The sequence below is a fragment of the Homalodisca vitripennis genome, unplaced genomic scaffold, assembly GCF_021130785.1.
Source record: "Homalodisca vitripennis isolate AUS2020 unplaced genomic scaffold, UT_GWSS_2.1 ScUCBcl_869;HRSCAF=3754, whole genome shotgun sequence".
NCBI classification, from domain to species: domain Eukaryota; kingdom Metazoa; phylum Arthropoda; class Insecta; order Hemiptera; family Cicadellidae; genus Homalodisca; species Homalodisca vitripennis.
This window is the reverse complement of record NW_025776988.1, coordinates 58,374-75,346: the sequence shown is the minus strand read 5'-3', so window position 1 is coordinate 75,346 and position 16,973 is coordinate 58,374. Positions and strand designations below refer to the sequence as shown.

At 40.0% G+C, this 16,973-nt stretch overlaps 1 protein-coding gene across 1 annotated transcript; it reads left to right on the top strand.

Moving 5' to 3' along the window:
- Positions 1-15,594: 15,594 nt before the first annotated feature.
- On the top strand, positions 15,595-16,071 carry LOC124371044. The gene has a single exon (XM_046829350.1). The coding sequence runs from the start codon at positions 15,595-15,597 to the stop codon at positions 16,069-16,071; it is 477 nt and encodes a 158-aa protein (XP_046685306.1).
- The last annotated feature ends 902 nt before the right edge of the window (positions 16,072-16,973 follow it).

The window sequence follows — 16,973 nt, the reverse complement described above, 5'->3', positions numbered from 1 at the left end:
AAACCTTCTATAAAGTAATGTTTTCGTCAATATAATACACTTAGAATTCCTTTGTATAATGGTGTATGAGGTTAAAGATGTTTCATCGTAGTATTGAAATTATACGAGTAACTTAAAAATAATTAACATTTGGGTAAATATCAATTACATTAGTTAAGTACTAATCAAACTTTTAATTTAAAAGTAATTCTATAAAATCCAAGAAATAATATAACACAATATACGAAAATAATATTTCCTATTTACTGTTAATTTTACTAAATTGTTCTTTAGAAGCAGACAATTTGACCTCTTAAGTTTTTGTACCTATCTTAAATAGCTATCTCATTTCACTTAACGTAAAGTGTAGCGGAGTAGTACCGTTAGCGGAGGGAGGAGTGTGGAGCCAGGCGACTGTAATTTACTGTCGACAGTAGGAGGAGCCAGCAGCCATCGCAAACTTGTATCCCTCCATGACTGCCCCCTCCTCACGATTCGGCGTTGACGGAATGGGCTGTTTTCGACGTTGGCGGAATGTAGCTGATTCGGCCCTGGCGGATTGGTATGAATTCGGAGTTCGCGGACAGTTGAAGATTCTACTTTAAATTTTCCTATAGCACCGATAAATTCTATTATTCGTCCGTCAACAACGAAGAGTTTCTACATCAGTCCGTGAGCTCCGAATTTATTCGACTCTATAGGAATCTTTAATTTTCGCCTCTAAAAGACACATGAATCCGCCAGGACCGAATAATGAGACAGTCCGCCAACTCCGAATCCTCCTAGATTCCGTGAGTGGCGAAAAGTAGAATCGTCCGTGAACCTCGAATATTTTATATCTTATTCCGATAGCTCCGAATAATTTGCTCTGCAGTCCGTGAACGTCGAATCATTCGGAGCAGACGGAAAGTATCGTTTTAGGTCTTGGCGGACGATTTCACTATTCGGCCCTGGCGGATTCGGTCCTCACGGACTCCACCGTAATAAGTAATTGATATAAACCTTTATTTCAAGTTAGACTAGGGCACGCTGGGAACGTTTATTGACCAAGTTTAAAGTAAAACAAAAAAATTAGTATGCAAGAATATTTTACAACGAACCAGATTTAAATTCTCGTAGGTCATTCTTTACATAAATATAAAAACTGGAAAGTTTACACAATATCGGTAGCAAATACTTGGCAGAAAATGGCTAATTTAGTCTTTCCATATCGTTGTATTACGGTGATATTACTATCACTTACGTGTCTGACCGTTATAATTAATTGTTGTTAAATGTTTTAATAAAAAAGTATTATATCCCGCACCAATTTAAGTTTTGGCTGACGATCAATTTCATATTCGTAGGGTTAGATGTCGTCAATTTTACAAAACTAAATGCTGTTTGCTTATACTCGTAAATGCTTTAGTCCTAGAGCAGAAAATAAATACAAACGCATCTTATTGTACGTTAACGATTATAAAAGAACGTCACTTGCGTAGGATAAAATATGGACATTTTCCTTGAAATAACCCAGCTGACATGCCCCCTACAGATGTACACATCTAAATTACTTATATCCATGGAAACAACGAAAGAAAAGTTCAGGGTATTTAAATATTCTGAATTGCTCAATACTATAATCAAAATTCACTTTAATCGCAGCACCTCGGAAAACTAGCGAACAAGGAACACGATGTGAGGCTCAGAGAGAGGACCTGGACCAGAAACTACAGTGAGTTATTTTTATTGTTTGTATATCGTAGTTTCTGCTCTCACTATCTCTTGACATCTAAAGTACGTAGTTTATATCCTAGTTTTCTTGACAATTTACCATAGCAAAAATAACTTTTCCAGTGAATATGTTATTAATTATAAATGTCTACAAAATATATAAATATTAACTTAATTAATATTAAAAATAAATTTATGATTTGGATCTTTTTACTACTTTTATACCTTCCACAAAGATTATTACTATGCACAATAAATCCAACTGTAATTTCCTCGTAAAAGGTTTGGTACATTATTCTGAATTCTGTTACGTTTGGGTTTTGGGCTGTTTTTAATTTCCAATACACCTAAAGCGTGCATGCTGAATAGGCTTAATATTTTTTAAGGTATTAAATAATCTTATGAATCGTTAATCTGAATAGTTAAATTCAGGTACAAGATGCAGGAAGAATTACCAGAATGTGTCTAGTAGACACCTGCTACCGTAGCTGAGTAATTCTGTCTGTATCATAGAATTGTTTACGAAAACAATTTTCTTAGCTATATCTCAAAAATCTCTTCCCTTTATTCAGTAGTAGCATAAATACTAAAAAAGTTGAAAGTAGTTTATAATGACTGACTAATACTAAAATAGACCAACTAAATTGTGTTTAAAGTTATGTAATAATTTATATACTTCTAAATAGTTTAGAAAAAAATAGTAGTTTCATTTACTTTGTTAGGTGAACTTCCATAGTACACAAAACAAAAATCAGGCCATATAAGTTTGACAGTTATAAATGCGTACTGGACATGTTGAAATCCCTAGAACTTTTCACTTTAACTTAGTTTCAAATAGTTCCCGTTTTACGACAAGAATTTTATAATATAGTAACAATAATGCAATATAGCAAGATTAATTAGAGTATATTAATGCAAAATGTGCACTTTTATATCTAGTGGGCACAAGCTGCAGAAAGAATTACCAGAATGTGTCTAGTAGACACCTGCTACCGTAGCTGAGTAATTCTGTCTCAGCTTATCAACTCAAGGGCCTGAGTTCCAGTGCTTGTTCGTGCAAGCTGTTTTCGTATACTAACAGTATAGTATTTCGTATGGTAATTCCCAATACATTATTTCGTTGCTAGTACTAAACTGTTTAAAAAGTAGAAGAATTTTAAGTCTAATGCCAAAAGCCTATACACTCATCCAGTGTAGTATATAGACCGAGGTACTGAACAATTAAAATGCCCATGTTGTGAAATGTATGGTGCTGGGGATTATCCCCATGAACACCACAGAAATTATAGCCGCGAGCCTTGGATTCTTTCTCGCATTAGGCTGACAACAATAGGAGCTCACCAGAGCTAGGTTAGATGAGTAATAGGGTGGGCTGAAAAAACTAAATTTTCGAGCATCGAGTTCTAATAGGGCTCAAAAGTTGCGTATTATTGAGCTGATTAAGAGAAAAATAATAAAAAAAATATTAATTAAAATCTTTAGTTCGCGCATCAAGCTTAAATTTTTCTAAAAATGTACTTTTTTGCTACTTTGAAAATATATTTTAAACTCGCTTATGATGATTTTGTTATTGTACTACCATATATACACTATTTTTATAAGTTCATAACGTCAATAAAAATATTTAGATACTTTAAACCAACATATAAAGTTTGCAAAATGTAACGAAAATCTCTAACAAATTCCTTAAAAACAAATAATCTAATGGTTTGATGACTCACGCGGTGAGCAGCAGGAAGTTAGGCACGGAGTAGAAAACAAGTCACTACATGAAACCTCTGAGGCATCTGGCGCCGTAAGCAAGTCGCGACATGAAACCTCCCTACCTGACCTACCTTTGTTTTTGCTTCAAGTGAATTTAGTTTTTTTACTGTGCGATCGGTTAGTTCTGAAAGTTGTGCGTTCTGTGTAGTGGCGGTGAAATGGCTGTTTCAAACAAACTATTAACAACACAGTCGCACCGGTGTCCTATTTTCGGTTTATCCAAAGGCCTCAATGGGGTAAGTCTTCCTACATATGAGGATGTTTTGTTGTGTTGTTTCGAAGAAAGTTACCAGTTATCAGTAAAATCAGAAAGAAAGAAAAAAATTTATTTTTCTCTTATTGCGGAGAATGTTGCTTTTAAGATTGAAGCTATTTATTTCAAAGCCTCAATTCCAATTGTATCTCACACACGAGTTGTCCAAATGATTCGGTCTTACCACGATTCATATTACAACTTGTGAAAATCGTATAATAGGGATCATAAAAAAGACTCGTTTCAGAAGAAAGAAGAAAGATTTGTTACAGAATCCAAATCAAAACTTTTCGACATTGCCGCTTGTAAATGTCAAATGATTTACACTTGTCAATGTGGGAAAAAGACAAGTTCCTGTGACTGCCCCATTATAATGGAGTGCAATTGTGATAAACAGAAAAAGATACCTATCATGGAAGAAAGTTGTTGCATGATCAGCGAACTAATAGGAAGACATGCATTGGGGGTGTAGATAAGGTAGTGACGAATCAACTCTTGAAGGCAGAAGAAAGGAAACAAGCAGAGAGCCTGCGGGAAAACTTGAATGATGGTTTTGAAAAGGAAGCCAAGGAAATAGGAAGATCTTCGCAAGAAAATCCGACTGAACCTAATCCACCGACAACCCCCTCCAAATACATCTCAAATGAGACTCAGTCTTCAATAAACTGCTTTAGTTAGCGACAGATTTGGCATATCTAACAGAGCAACGGCAGCAACAGCATCGAGTGTGCTATTTGATCTTGGAATGGTATCAGAGTCAGATACTTCACTAGTAATTGACAAAAATAAAATTCGAAGAGAAAAACAAAAGGCAAGACAGGCTATTAAAGAAAAAGACCTCGAAAATACAGAAAAAAGGGAATCTACTTTGATGGGAGGAAAGACAATACTTTTTTCCAGGATAAACTTGGAAATAAAATGTACCGTAGGGTCAAGAAAGAAGAACACATAAGTATTGTACGAGAACCAGGAGGCCAATACATAGGTCATGTAAGCCCAGGCAGCTCAACTGGACAAGGGATTGCAGAAAGCATTCTCAAGTACCTTGAAGATAATCCCTTTTATTTAGATGAGGTAGAAGCTGTTGGTTGTGATGGAACAACAACCAATACTGATTGGAAAAACGGAGTAATGCGAAATATCGAAGCGAAAATTAATCGTCCACTCCAGTGGTTTATCTGTTTACTTCACTTTAATGAACTACCGTATAGGCACTTATTTCAGTTCTTGGATGGAGAATTTACAGGACCTTCAACTTTCAGTGGAGTTATTGGCAAACGTCTTCCCGATTGCAACAAAATGCCTGTTGTGGAGTTTGAAAAAGTAGAATCTGAAATCATATATATTGACACAAAAGATCTAAGCAAAGATCAGCAGTACCTTCTCGATATCGTCAGAACCATCCAAACGGGCAATTGTACTCCAGATCTGGCTAATAGAGATCCAGGGCCTCTAAGTCATTCCCGTTGGTTGACTTGTGCTAATAGGGTGTTACGTTTGTACATTTCAGATAGTAATCCTTCAAATGAACTGAAGGTTCTTGTTCAATATATAATGAAGACCTATGCACCAGTCTGGTTCGACATAAAACGCCATCATTCCGTGAAGTATGGACCAAAACATGTGTTTAAAGTAATCCAAACTACCAGAGAATTGTCAGCTGAAATAAAAAAAGTTATCGATCCTGTGATTGAAAGAAACTCCTTTTTCTGTCACTCATAAAACAAGCTGTTAACAATGATAACTGACGAAAAACTACATATAAGAGAGTTAGGTTTCAGAAGAGTTTTGAAGGCAAGAAGTGTGGAAAATAACAGCAAAACGGCTATAAGAATATTTCATACACCCCTCTTAAGTTTGAAGCTAAGGACTACAGTGAGCTCATTGATTGGTCTAAATGCAAAGTTTCTCCTCCTCCTGTGATGAGGAAATTAAAAACGGAAGCAATATTAGCCTATTTGAGGAACAAAACTTTACCAGATTTCGAGTTCATGAACTTTCCTTGCCACACACAAGCCGTGGAAAGGTGTGTTAAGTTAGTGACAGAAGCGTCGGACAAAGTGTGTGGTCAAGATAACAGAGATGGATTTATCAGAACCACAGTGTTATGAACTATTCGTTTGCGGTCGTATTGTGCGTGAGTCAATCCGTGAAGGACATCTTCCGTCTTTACGCCTGCCTACAAGACAGCAGCCTATTTCCACACTTACTGATCACAACCTGGCCCTCAACAACAGCAGACTACGGTTAGGTACCTCTCATGAAAACAAAGGTAACTGTTTATTTTCTTCACTTTATTTGAATATGCACTGTTCATAAACTCATTATGTGTAACCTGGTGAACTCTTGTTAAAATCAGTGTGTTCGGCGTCTTCACTGCCTAGTGTGAAATGGTCCTTCTTAATCGAGCCTCTAAAATATTATTTCACGGTTCTCATAACCAAAATTCATTCTTTTCATGGTCCTTAGCGAGCCGGATAATAAGAACTTTAGTCCATTGGTGAATATCAGTGCAATCTCAACTCTTATAAGCTATATACAGTGCATATTTCAAAGTGTGGTTTCAGGTTCTTTCACGATTGCAAAGTCCGTGCATATCGATTTTCCAGTCCCCTCTCCACTCATATCAGCTGTGACGTCGTGATCATATCAGCTGTGGTGCTCTGTCGACTGCATTGTTTTGTTGACAAACAAGCTTTCAGACTGTCACAGCACAGGTGAACCGATTACTGTTTAACGGTTACCGCTTCTCAATACTTGTTGGTTATCAGCAATACTTGTAATACGCATTATTCTAAGCAGGTTAAATAAAAACAACCTTGGTTATTGACACTTTACCTTAAGCAGGACTCTTATTGCAAAATTAAATGTTTATTTTGTCAACACTATATTCTAGTCTCAGCTTAAAAGGAAAAAAAAGCTACTTATTGCTCACAATTGTTATTTTATTATTTCTATTTGAACATTGCTCACGCATATGTATGCATGGTTTATGGTTATTGTCACAACACTACCATACTTTTCCACTGACAGTTTACATGTAGTACGTGCGCATAATGTTTCCAGAGCCTCTCCTACATTATAGCTGAATTTAGCTCAACAGTAACCTTAATTGTTGTTTATTATTTAATAACAACTTGTCTTGTTTACGTTTTTCCATAATAACAGTGTATTTTATTTTCTCAAAACAAAACTGTATTATAGGCCTATACGAGCCTACTCTACTTATTGCATTATTATTGAGTTTTTACCTCAAAAAACTAAACAATTGGTACCTGAAGATGAAACCAATGATTTCGAAATGTACATAGTAACAAAAATTAAAGTTTACAAAAAGAGTTAAAAGGTTTATTTATATTGTATCATAAATATTTTTTTAATTGTTTTTCATTGTATTATATTGTTTAGATACTTCTTATTTCTTGGGGAAAATACTTCAGAGGAAAATAATTTTAGTTTCTATTTTTATCACTGTCTCAATTCAAGAGGACAATATTTTGTTTACTTTTCAACTTTGAAGTTTTACTCAAATTGATTGATTTTCTACAAACACTTTCAACATGGCGATGTCTCTTAAAGTGGCCAATGCAAAGCGAGAACACCTCTTTTCTCAGATACAAAGTATCTATGATTTAACTAAGAAGACTTCCGATCCAAATATAATTCAGCATTTGCTTGTTAGAGCTAAATCTATTCAGATACTTAGACAGGAATTTTCAGCAATATTAGACTTGTGCCACGATTTGGAATTAAAAGTAGATGCCGACTATACACCTAACTATTCCGCATTAGCGAGCGTGGACGAGTTAGTTGATTACGTTTCTGCTAACGTGCTTATGATTGAGACCAAGAGACAAGCTAAAGCTAGTAAAAGCGAAACGATTCCGCCTGCCTCCCCTCAAGTCAACTTCCGGCTACCGAAATTCGAATTAAAAACTTTTGACGGAGCTGCCTTTTACTTCTGTACGTGCATCAACGTTTATGAACAAGCCGTTCACAACAATGCGCACTTAAGCGATGTAATGAAATTTCAATATCTCTTGAGCGTGCTTTCAGGCGAACCACTCTCTCTGATAAAGTCGCTAAATATAACTGAGCAAAATTATGCAATCGCTTATCAGCTGCTGAAGGATCGCTACCATAATACTAGGCGTCTACTCACACTACATTTAAATCAAATACTAGACCTTACTGTCATCTCCAGTACATCTGTGAAGAATATCCGTGCTTTCCTTAATCTTTTTCACGAACATACGCAATCACTTAAAGCATTAAACAATGACATCACTAGTAACAACCCACTTCTCTCAGCCTTGTTATTAAGCAAGATTGATAATCGGATGGTCACCCGCCTAGAACAGTTTCGAAAAAAGGAAGAGCTTAATACTTTGCCCTCGGTTGAACAAATAATTGAGTTTCTCAACCAGGAATGCAGCCACATTGAGGACAGTAGTCTACATGACAATATTGTGGACCCCAAGAACGCTTCAAGTTCTTCTTTTGGGTCAAAACCCAGATTTGATAAGTCCAAATCGTCTCTTAAAAACGTGAGCTTGTCAGCGGCTTCTTCTCCACCCTCCTCGGCCTATAAACAAGGCCCATCATGTTTTTATTGCCATCAGAGCGGTCATAAAATTTATGGCTGTCCCAGCTTCGGCCAAAAGACACCTCAAGAACGGCACGGGATTATTAAACAGCACAACCGCTGTTCTTCTTGTTTGGGGACGCACAGATTAAGTGAATGTCAGTCTAAATTCACGTGTCGAACATGTCGTGGTCGTCATCATACCTTGCTACACTTCACTGATCGGCCAACGCGGTCTAGTGTTAGTACGTCGGACCGCGTTCGTCCCGTTGTGGAGAACGGCCGTGACGGCGGCCGGTCTGCGCAGAGCAGTGCAACACCTACACCTGCTGTCCGCCCCTCGCCTGCGACCACAGCGCTCTCACCTCCTAGCCCGGCCGAACACACCACACTACACGCTCATGGCACACTTCATCGAGACCTCGCCCCTAGTACCACGGTTCTTCTGGGTACTCACCGCCTCTAACAGATAAGCTTATGTCTTTCGTGCGTTAATTGATTCAGGAAGCATGCTAAATTTTATTAGCGAGAAAGCCAACTGTTGGGTACACAGCGCCGTCCAGCCACTATTAATGTCGCCGGCCTTTCTCAAACCTCTGCTCACACACGCGGATTTTTAACCTGGGCGTGGAAACTCTTGCTGGCCACCCAGTTGCCGCCCCGCACTCGTTCCACATATTGCCACAAATCACTGTAGACCTCCCTCGAGTGCAAATATCTCAGGAGGTCATGAATTATTTTAAAAATATTATACTGGCTGATCCAACCTTCCACCTCCCTGGTGGCATTGACGTGCTTATTGGTGGAGCGCTATTTCCACATATTCTTACTCACGAGACCTACTCTCTTGGTCTCAATTTACCTCAGGACCTGGGCACCTGTTTTGGTTTCGTGCTGATGGGGACGGCTCCCTGCACACCACTGACGCAGTCTGTCTCTACTATGGCTGTCTCTCTTCTCTCGACTGCTGAGGTGGACCTCCACGCCTGTCTGCAGCGTTTCTGGATACAAGAGGAACTGCCTGCTCCCAGTAAAAGGTCTGCAGAGGAAACTCAATGCGATGAATATTTTTCTACCACGCACTCCAGGGACCGTGAGGGTCGATATATGGTCCGCCTCCCTTTCAAGAACACCAGTACTCATCTGGGAAGTTCCAACGTTCATGCTGAAAGTAGACTCTATTCACTCGAGCGCAAGCTCCACGCTCCCACTTATTATAATTTATATTCTGATTTTATACATGACTATCTCTCTCTAGGCCATATGCAGGGCTGCCCTACTCCTGACTTAAGCACTCCCTACTACTTTCTGCCACACCACGATGTTTTTAAGGCACAAAGTAGCACCACCAAACTACGCGTCGTTTTTGACGCCAGTGCCAAAACCAGTTCCGGACTCTCTCTCAACGACACTCTGTTGACCAGACCTAAACTGCAAAATAATATTTGTGACATTCTTCTGCGCTTCCGCCTTCAGAACGTAGTGTTCTCTTGTGACATCAGACAGATGTACCGCCAAATTAAGGTGCATTCTGACGATCAACATTTCCAACTGATCTTATGGCGTGATCACCCCACCGACTTGATGTCCACGTTTAAGCTCACGACAGTTACGTACGGCCTGAACTGTTCACCCTACTTGGCCATCAAAACGCTACATCAATTGGCAGAAGACGAAGGTCACCGCTACCCCCATGCTGCTGAGATTCTCAAACACCAGAGCTACGCCGACGACCTGATCTGCGGAGCTCAGACTGAAGAACTCGCCGCTGAACTTCAAGATCAACTCATTAAACTCCTTCGGCTCGGTGGCTTTGAGCTCCGGAAGTGGGTCTCGAACTCTCCGAGACTTCTGCAACACCTTCCTGAAGATCATCGGGAAATCCCAGTTTTTCTGCACCCCTCTCAGGAGCCTCATGTCTCTATTTTGGGCCTTAAATGGACCCCTCTTACTGACACTTTTACGTTTAATTTTAATTTTTCTTGTGAAAACCCCACTAAGCGTAAAGTTTTAAGTCTCATTTCTCAAGTCTATGACCCCTGTGGTTTTTTGGCGCCTTGTATAATGCTCGCAAAAAATATCATGCATAACGTATGGATTTCTGGCATAGATTGGGATGATCCGCTCCCTCCATAAATATACCAAAAATGGCACGCCTTTTTATTTGAACTTAAGCACGTTGCTAATATTACAATTCCTCGTGCTATCCCCTACTCTGCTGCTACTCACTGGGACTTGCACGGTTTCTCTGACGCCTCAGAACTAGGCTATGCTGCTGTAGTCTACATCCGCTCTACCTCCAATGACACGGTGCACGTAAGAAAAGTTATGGCTAAAACTCGCGTCGCTCCTCTCAAAAGAGTGACGCTGCCCCGACTGGAGCTATGCGCAGCTCATCTCCTGGCCCAACTTTTGAAATATTGTGTTACTCAATTAGCTCCCACCCGCAAGTTTGGTTCTATTGTTTGCTGGTGCGACTCTACTGTGACCCTCGCGTGGATCAAAACACCTTCTTATCGCCTCAAAACCTATGTGGCTAATCGTGTGGCGCAAACTCAAGAGCTTGTGGCTGTGGAGTGCTGGCGCTACAAACCCAGTGCTTCCAATCCTGCTAACTGCGCCTCCCGTGGGATCCTTCCCTCTCAATTGATGGATCATCCCCTTTGGTGGCATGGACCCGACTGGTTGTGTCTCCCGTCCTCGGCTTGGCCAGATACTGATTCCAGCCTGGACTCGGTCTCTCTGGAGGAGCTAGGGGAGCTGAAGCATTCCACTCCTGTCATTGCCTTGGCCACAGTACCGCCTACGTGGGACCTCCTCATCCAGTACTCTTCCTGGAAGAAATTGTTGCACGTGATGGCCTACGTCTTGCGTTTTATCCACAACTGTCGTTCACCAAACCGCCACTTCGGACCTCTCTCCAAGACAGAACGGGACTCCGCCCAGCTGCGAATTTTCAAGACCGTGCACGAGGAAGCTTTCACTGAAGATCTGGCTCTACTGCGGGACCGAAAGACGTGTTCTACCAGACTTCAACGCCTCGCCCCATTCCAGGGTCCGGATGGACTTCTCCGCGTCGGCGGCAGACTCCGCCACGAACATGTCTCACCCGTGCATCCTGCCCAAGAAGCACCATGTCGTGGACCTCCTCATTGACCATGTCCATGTCAAACATCTCCACGCTGGCGTGCAGCTTACTCTCCATCTCTGCTCCCCCAGCAAGTCTGGATCCTCTCTGCACGCAGCGTGGTGAGATCTCGCATTTTTAGATGCCTCACATGTTTTAAGAATCGGCCTAAAAATAACGCCCCTCTCATGGGCGACCTCCCCAAAGCTCGCATTACTCCAGCCCGAGCTTTTCTCTCCACCGGCATGGACTATGGTGGCCCCTTTTCGCTCACGGTCCATAATTGGTCCATAATTTCGCTCTGTCCGCATTATTAAGGCCTATATTTGTATTTTTGTTTGTATGGTTACGAAGGCCGTTCACATTGAGGTGGTGACGGACCTGTCTACCGAAGCTTTCCTTGGTGCTCTCACTCGCTTCGTTTCTCGTCGTGGCCTGTGCACAGACCTTTATAGTGACTGTGGCACAAACTTCGTAGGTGCTAAAAATGCCCTACACAAAATCCTCACGGCTGACCAGCGCAAAGTCCAAGACTTTGCTGCTGACCGTTCAATGCGATTCCACTTCAACCCTCCTGCTCCTCCCCATCAAAGTGGAATTTGGGAAAGTGCCATCAAGAGTGCTAAACACCATTTAAAACGTGTCATGGGACTCCACATACTAACTTTGTCTCAATTCATGACGCTCACAAGTCAGGTTGAAGCGATGCTCAATCCCGCCCACTCACCGCTCTCTCCAGTGATCCCAGTGATCTTCTCCCACTGACGCCTGGACACTTCTTGATCGGCTCTCCTCTGGTTTCCGTGCCTGAAGAGAACTTGCTGGACATATCCACGAACCGCCTTTCTCACTGGCAGCTGGTACTATATTAAAATATTCACGTACAGTGACAGACCAATGAACCATTGTTTCACGAATCAGCTGTTTACTGTACACTCACCAACCAATCACAACGGTTGACTTATCAATTGCCCACCTTGCAAGCGACGGCACGCTTGCTCGTTATACTCTCGGTCCCGCCTGGGGCACTTATGTACACTCTAGCCACTGCTGACCATACTTACTCTCTCCCCCATGTGTTACTCTCTTATTTAAATATTAGTTTATCTCTATTTGTTGTACATTTACATTAACATTAAAGTCAGTGCTCTGGATTGGCAATCTCTACCAGAACGTCTCTGCTCCCTGACACCCGCGTCTACCGTGCTCTACAGGACTGGCCACAGTGTTATGAACTATTCGTTTGCGGTCGTATTGTGCGTGAGTGAATCCGTGAAGGACATCTTCCGTCTTCACGCCTGCCTACAAGACAGCAGCCTATTTCCACACTTACTGATCACAACCTGGCCCTCAACAACAGCAGACTACGGTTAGGTACATCTCATGAAAACAAAGGTAACTGTTTATTTTCTGCACTTTATTTGAATATGCACTGTTCATAAACTCATTATGTGTAACCTGGTGAACTCTTGTTAAAATCAGTGTGTTCGGCGTCTTCACTGCCTAGTGTGAAGTGGTCCTTCTTAATCGAGCCTCTTAAATATTATTTCACGGTTCTCATAACCAAAATTCATTCTTTTCAGTGATGTTTTTCTCTTTGAAGAAAAATTTTTATTTTCGTAAAATTTTATAATAATTACGATATTTTATGAGAACCTTATATGTTTGTTTAAAGTATCTATAATATTTTTATTGACGTTATGGACTTATAAACGTAATTATATATATACGGTAGTACAATAAAAAAAATCATCATAAGACGGTTTAAAATATTTTTTTGAAAATAGCAAAAAAGTGCACTTTTACAAAACTTTAAGCTCGTTGCGCGAACTAAAGATTTTAAATAATATTTTTGTAATTATTTTTCTCTTAATCAGCTCAAGAATACGAAACTTTTGAGCCCTATTAGAACTCGATACTCGAAAATTTAGTGTTTTCAGCCCACCCTAATGAGTAAACGGAACAGACAGGGGAACAATTAATATGCAGTCATTCAGGAACTTGAAGGATAGATTTTAACGGGTGCCGAGGCGGGTGGCAAGGAAGATCTTTTTAAACCTAACTGGTATTTAGGTAATTATTGTCTTCTAAAAAATTAAGCTGGGTTCTGAACCTCCACTTCTCGACTAAGTACTGACCACACAGATCCAAGTGTCCACAGATGAATCTTAGAGGAATGAGGATTAGCACAGGCCACTAAATAAAAATTGTAAGGTATTAAAATCACACTGAAGGTGACTTAGGACTGCAGCGTGAAACCCTAAGATCACCAACTGTTCAGAATATAGATAGGTGTATAATGTGTCTCGCAGATATTTTGGCGTATTTGGAAATACCTCCATCAATGATTTATTTCACAAAGCGTTTTGAATGTTAATGTTGCTACTTGTTGCGATAGTAACAAAACCATTTTTTTATATTAAATTCTAATGTCATAACCAATAGGCAATAGTTAGATATAATAATATGTTCATATTCAAAGCATATTTTTGAGATAGTTACATATGCGAGTGAAAACTTGGCTAAAAGTGACATTCCAGAAAACAACTTTTCTTATCCTCATCAGAGTAATGTCATATCAGCTTTCCAAGTTACAAAACCGTTTATAAATTACTCCACAAGGTTCTTTCCTCAGTTTCTAAGAAATGACGGAGTAGCTATTAATTTTACGATAAAGTTTTTAAAATTCAACCCAAACTCTACAGCCGTAAGTGATGTCTTAGCTATAAATGTTTAAAGCTGTAATTATAATACATATCCATTTGAATAAAAAAGTGTAAAATAAAAGGATAAAAAATAAATGTAGCTTTGAAAATTGATAAATTTTTATATTTACAGGACTTTTTTAAAACATAAAAAGGTACTACGTAGTTAAAAAATGTTTTTGCTAATTTTTAAATACGACATCCACTACTAAGATATTTTTGTTGAATAAAACTTGGTCAAGAGAAAATTTTCTAAATTGTCAGATTAAAAGCCCTTATTTAGATATAAGTGAGTTAATAAATGTTCAAGAAGTAACGTGATAGACGTGTCCAATCAACAACTAGTGCACTTTGTTGTTACAGGACTGTAGAGTACTGATTAATTGATACAAACCCTTATTGCATGTCAGACTAGAGCACGCTGAGAATGTTCAATGAAAAAGGTTAGAGTAAAACATACAAATAAGTAATAGTATTGTATGTACTACAATAAGTAAACTAACAAAGAAGGAGTAGCCCACTCGTTGTTTGGTAGAGCAAAGAGCTTTTGCTCAAATAAAGATGGGCTAAAAGAAGAATTTAAGAAAATTGAATCGGATCTCAGAAGCAATGGATACCCTCAATTAGTAATAAATAAGTGCAAACGAACCAGAAGAATCATTCCCGAGTCAGAAAAACAGAATTGTGATAAGTTTTCGTTTATGTCAATCCCTTATGTGTCGGGATTATCGGAGAAAACTAGAAGAGTAGGTTGAAAGTACAACATTAGAACCGCGTTTAAAACACACAACACTCTTAGACAAAGTCTCAAAAAATGGCACACAGGATTCCAAAAACTGTGTTTAAAGTATAAAAATGTAGTTGCAATAGGGAATACATAGGCGAGACAAAATGACCACTAAACGTAAGAGTAAAAGAGCACAAAGAAAACACGAGAAAGGGTCTCACAGAAAAGTCAAAAATTGCACACCATTGTTGGTCCGAAGACCATCATATGAATTGGAATGAAGCCAACATAATACATCGGGAACCACATTCCTTCAAAAGGAAATTAATTGAGGCAACATACATTAAATTGGCAGACCAACCAATCAGTCAACCATCAGTCGAGATTAGGCCGCTTTGGTTGCCAATTCTAAAAGATGAACTAAAGAGAAAACCAAAAGTATCAAACGGATCAGATATTTGTAATAAACCAAAGCAGAGTCACAATATGCATATCTCCATATACGATTATTTTAGAAAACTTAGAAATCGGTGCAGGCAGTTAGCCGTTGAGTGCTATCGTGACTATACAAACTATGTGGAGTCCGCCATTCCTAATAACATTAAGGTTTTTTGGGCACACATCAACAATCTGAAGAAAGCAAACATCACATCGAACCTGGTGTATAATGATGTTGAAGTGGATGAACCTAGCGGCCAATGCGAGCTATTTGCTGATTACTTTTCGTCAGTCTATACCCACATGTCACTCCCATCATCTGACTTTGACTTTAGAACTTCTGTCAACCTATATAGCCTCGTTTTAACTGCTCAACAAGTGGAATCAAAACTTAAAGCCCTTGATCCCCATAAGGGAATGGGTCCGGACTCTCTACCTCCTGCGGTGATCAAGTACTGCAGTCCAGTTTTGGCCCCACATCTCTCAATTTTTTTCGACACACTGCTCGAGAGTGGCACCTTCCCTGCAAATCTAAAGATTAGTTTCATCACCCCTATTTTCAAATCTGGTAAGCGTTCCAATGTAACCAATTATAGGCCGATAGCCATTCAGTCGGTGCTTGCAAAGGTTTCTGATAGCCTTGTGGTGGATAAACTTGTATTTAATCTCAAGCATGTGATCGCTGAGGAACGACATGGCTTTAGGAGTGGTCGATCGGCCTCTACCAATATGCTGGTGCTACATAACTATGTCACATCTGCATTTTTCAGGCGGAGGTAGGTCAATTGCATACTGCTCTACTTCTCAAAGGCGTTTGGTAGAGTCAACCACAATCTTCTCATTTCTAAACTGAGAGGCTATGGTATAACGGGATCTCTACTGGAGTGGCTGTCAAGTTACTTGACTAATCGGGGAATGATTGTGAAGTTGGCCGGCTCTTACTCTGAAACGTTTCCAGCCCCGTCTGGTGTTCCACAAGGCTCGCATTTGGCTCCTCTCCTTTTCCGTCTTTTCATTAATGATATTTGCGAAGTTATCTCTACGGGTTGTCTCATGTTCGCTGATGACATCAAGATATTTGTCGAAGTGAACTCTCCTGAGGACTGTCAGCGACTACAGTATACTTTAGATCATATCGAAGCCTGGTTTCAGCGGAATGAGATGGACCTGAATGCTGATAAAAGTGCTGTACTCACGTAATCCCGGCTGGAATCACCCACTGTATTCAACTACACTCTCTTCGGCTCCTCACTAAATAAAGTCTGCAGTTTTAAGGACCTTGGGGTCGTTATGTCTCATGATCTCAGTCCGTGGAATCATATCTCACGCATATGCAGCAAGGCCAATTCACTAATGGGATTCCTATGCAGAAAATCGAAAGACTTTCAATCCCCAACTACATTGACAACACTGTTCAAAACCTTAGTGCGTCCGATCCTAGAATTTTCATCTGTTGTTTGGTGTCCCTACCTGACAGGGCACATTGATACTCTTGAGCGTTGACTGTTTAAGGATCTCCCTTGGTCTTCCACATTTGGCGACTAGAAGAAGGATGGCGGACATCTTGATTCTTCATAAGATGGCTAACGGTGCTCTAGACTGCCCTCGTCTTCTCGAGTTTCGAATTCCGACATCCACTCTTTCCGGGGACATCTTTTTCAAGAGGGCACTTCCTTCTCTTT

Bases quoted from the DNA above. Each gene is read 5' to 3' on its own strand.
- LOC124371044 (XM_046829350.1), top strand. From the start codon at position 15,595: ATGTCACTCCCATCATCTGACTTTGACTTTAGAACTTCTGTCAACCTA.